Source organism: Pteropus vampyrus, unplaced genomic scaffold (assembly GCF_000151845.1).
Source record: "Pteropus vampyrus isolate Shadow unplaced genomic scaffold, Pvam_2.0 Scaffold221, whole genome shotgun sequence".
Taxonomy (NCBI): domain Eukaryota; kingdom Metazoa; phylum Chordata; class Mammalia; order Chiroptera; family Pteropodidae; genus Pteropus; species Pteropus vampyrus.
This window is the reverse complement of record NW_011889002.1, coordinates 1,963,324-1,965,454: the sequence shown is the minus strand read 5'-3', so window position 1 is coordinate 1,965,454 and position 2,131 is coordinate 1,963,324. Positions and strand designations below refer to the sequence as shown.

Genomic DNA, 2,131 nt, shown 5'->3' with positions numbered 1-2,131 from the left:
GTGTTTTAAAGAGAGACTAGGGTAGATGGAATAGGGTAGAGCAGAAAGAGGGACTGAGATTAGGAGAACCACAGATATCAAGAAAAGGGCATTATCTTTTGGAGAAACCATTTCCTTACAACTGTACTGACAGATTAAACACAGCATGCAATTTTTATAATTCTGGGCCAAACCATTATCTTTATTTAAACAACAATTTTAAAAAAGCAAAATAGAGAACAAAAGTCATTTTGTACCTACAATTATTTTCAGGTGTTGCTAATTATAGATCTGTTATGTATGTTTTGTTTAGGTTTTTAAATTTTCACTCTCCAGAGGAAGACATTCTTGATATGTTTAGGTCCTTGCCTCCTGGCTGTTTGTACTTCTAGTGCATGGTCAGGTTTGGGTCCCTGGCTTTATTTTCTACTCTCAGTTCTGAACCATCAGCCCTCAGGCTTCGCCTTCACTGTCTTCAGCTGTCATGCTTGCATCCCATTGCTCTGTTTGGATCATCTGAACTCTAAACCCATTCCTGGTTTACTGCACAACAATCCTAGGCAAATTCCAGGGAGTGTGAGTTTTAGGAATTAGGGTACAGTATCAATATGCTTTCTTTCCTGTCTCCTCGAAGCTTCTCCATAGGAGGCAGCAACAAGGTATGACACACCAGAAGTCAGATGTGAATTTAAATCCTGACTCTGCGGCCAACTATTGTGTAGCTTTTTCCAAGTTACTAAAGCTTTCTGACCTGTCTTATCATCCATAAAATGGCATAACATACTTTATATTTACTGAGTTAGAATAAATAAATACAGTAATCGTTCAAAAGTAGACATTCAAGAACTGTTACTTTCCACCTTCATTACCTTTTCTTGTCATTCAGTATTCCCCTTAAGCCCTGTTTGCTCCATGAAACCTTCTTTAAACTCTACTGTTTTCTTCTTCTTCACAATAACTCAAATTCAGCTTCTTTAATGCTGTGTCATTTTGTTCTCTGTTGTATCTGATATGCGCAAATAAAATGTATGTGCCAATATGTTATAGCTAAACAGAAGTGTTATTCTTCAGGATTCTCACTGTATGTGTTTCTTTTCAGATTCTCGAGTCAGAGGATGGTTCATGTTGGACTCTTACCTTCCTACCTTTTTTCTTACTGTCATATATCTACTTTCAATATGGCTGGGCAACAAATATATGAAGAACAGACCTGCTCTTTCCCTTAGGGGTATCCTTACCTTGTATAATCTCGGAATCACACTTCTCTCCATGTACATGCTGGCAGAGGTAAGTGTTTATGTAGCTTAATCTGTTGTTGAGAGATTTTTAGAAGCAATTAAAGCTAGCACACTGGAACTATCCAAGGTTATCAGTACTGTTCTTTAAGAGTTTGAGAACTTGTTCCAGCGTTTGATATTATTACTATTATTTCCAAAAGCCCTAAAAGCCTTTGTTTCTAACTCGAATTATCTTATCCCAATTTAGGCCTCTTTCTTGGGCCCTGAGTCTCTCATTGTAATTTAAAACACAATTTAGATCTGAATGGGCCTTTAAAGATCATATGTTGTAATTTTCTCCTTTTATGGATTATGATACTGAGGCTTAGAAAAGTTACATGATTTGCCTGAGAATAAACAGCTGTTGAGTAAGAGTATTTTTTTAATTAAATACCAAATGCAGTTAGTTTGACTAAAATATATACTTAAAGAATACTCCCTGCCTCTTTAGGCTACTGTGATAGTGCCATAGCTATTTCTCAGGACTGACTTCTGGAGGCCTGAGTTGACATTCCAGCTCAACTCTAGCTGCCCTCATTACATCATGTACTCCCCATTTCTTTGTAAAGTATCAAACCCGAGTAATTTTACAAGAAAAAAAAAGAAATTGTCTTGCCTTAGAACCAAAGGCCTAGGAAGGAGGAAGGGAGTGATGGAAAGAGAAAGGGAGAGAAGGAGGTGGGGAGGAGAGAGAGAGAGAGGGAGAGGGAGAATGAGCATGAGAATGAATAAACAAACATAAAACCTTTTTAAGGAAAAATTAGGATAAAATCATATAAATTATAAATGGCTGTTAATGGCACAAGTATAGCTGTTTTCTTGGTGTCCTTGAATTCTAAAAAAAATAAATCCTTGACTAAAATATAGGCCGTCTC

At 36.9% G+C, this 2,131-nt stretch overlaps 1 protein-coding gene across 1 annotated transcript in view; it reads left to right on the top strand.

The window, feature by feature from the left end:
* ELOVL2 (ELOVL fatty acid elongase 2) overlaps nucleotides 1-2,131 on the top strand; it is an 80,268-nt gene that overhangs the window by 57,101 nt on the left and 21,036 nt on the right. The window contains exon 3 of the mRNA XM_011373238.2: nucleotides 1,079-1,266. Within this exon, the coding sequence (XP_011371540.2) occupies nucleotides 1,079-1,266 (188 nt within the window). The remainder of the gene's footprint in view (nucleotides 1-1,078; nucleotides 1,267-2,131) is intronic.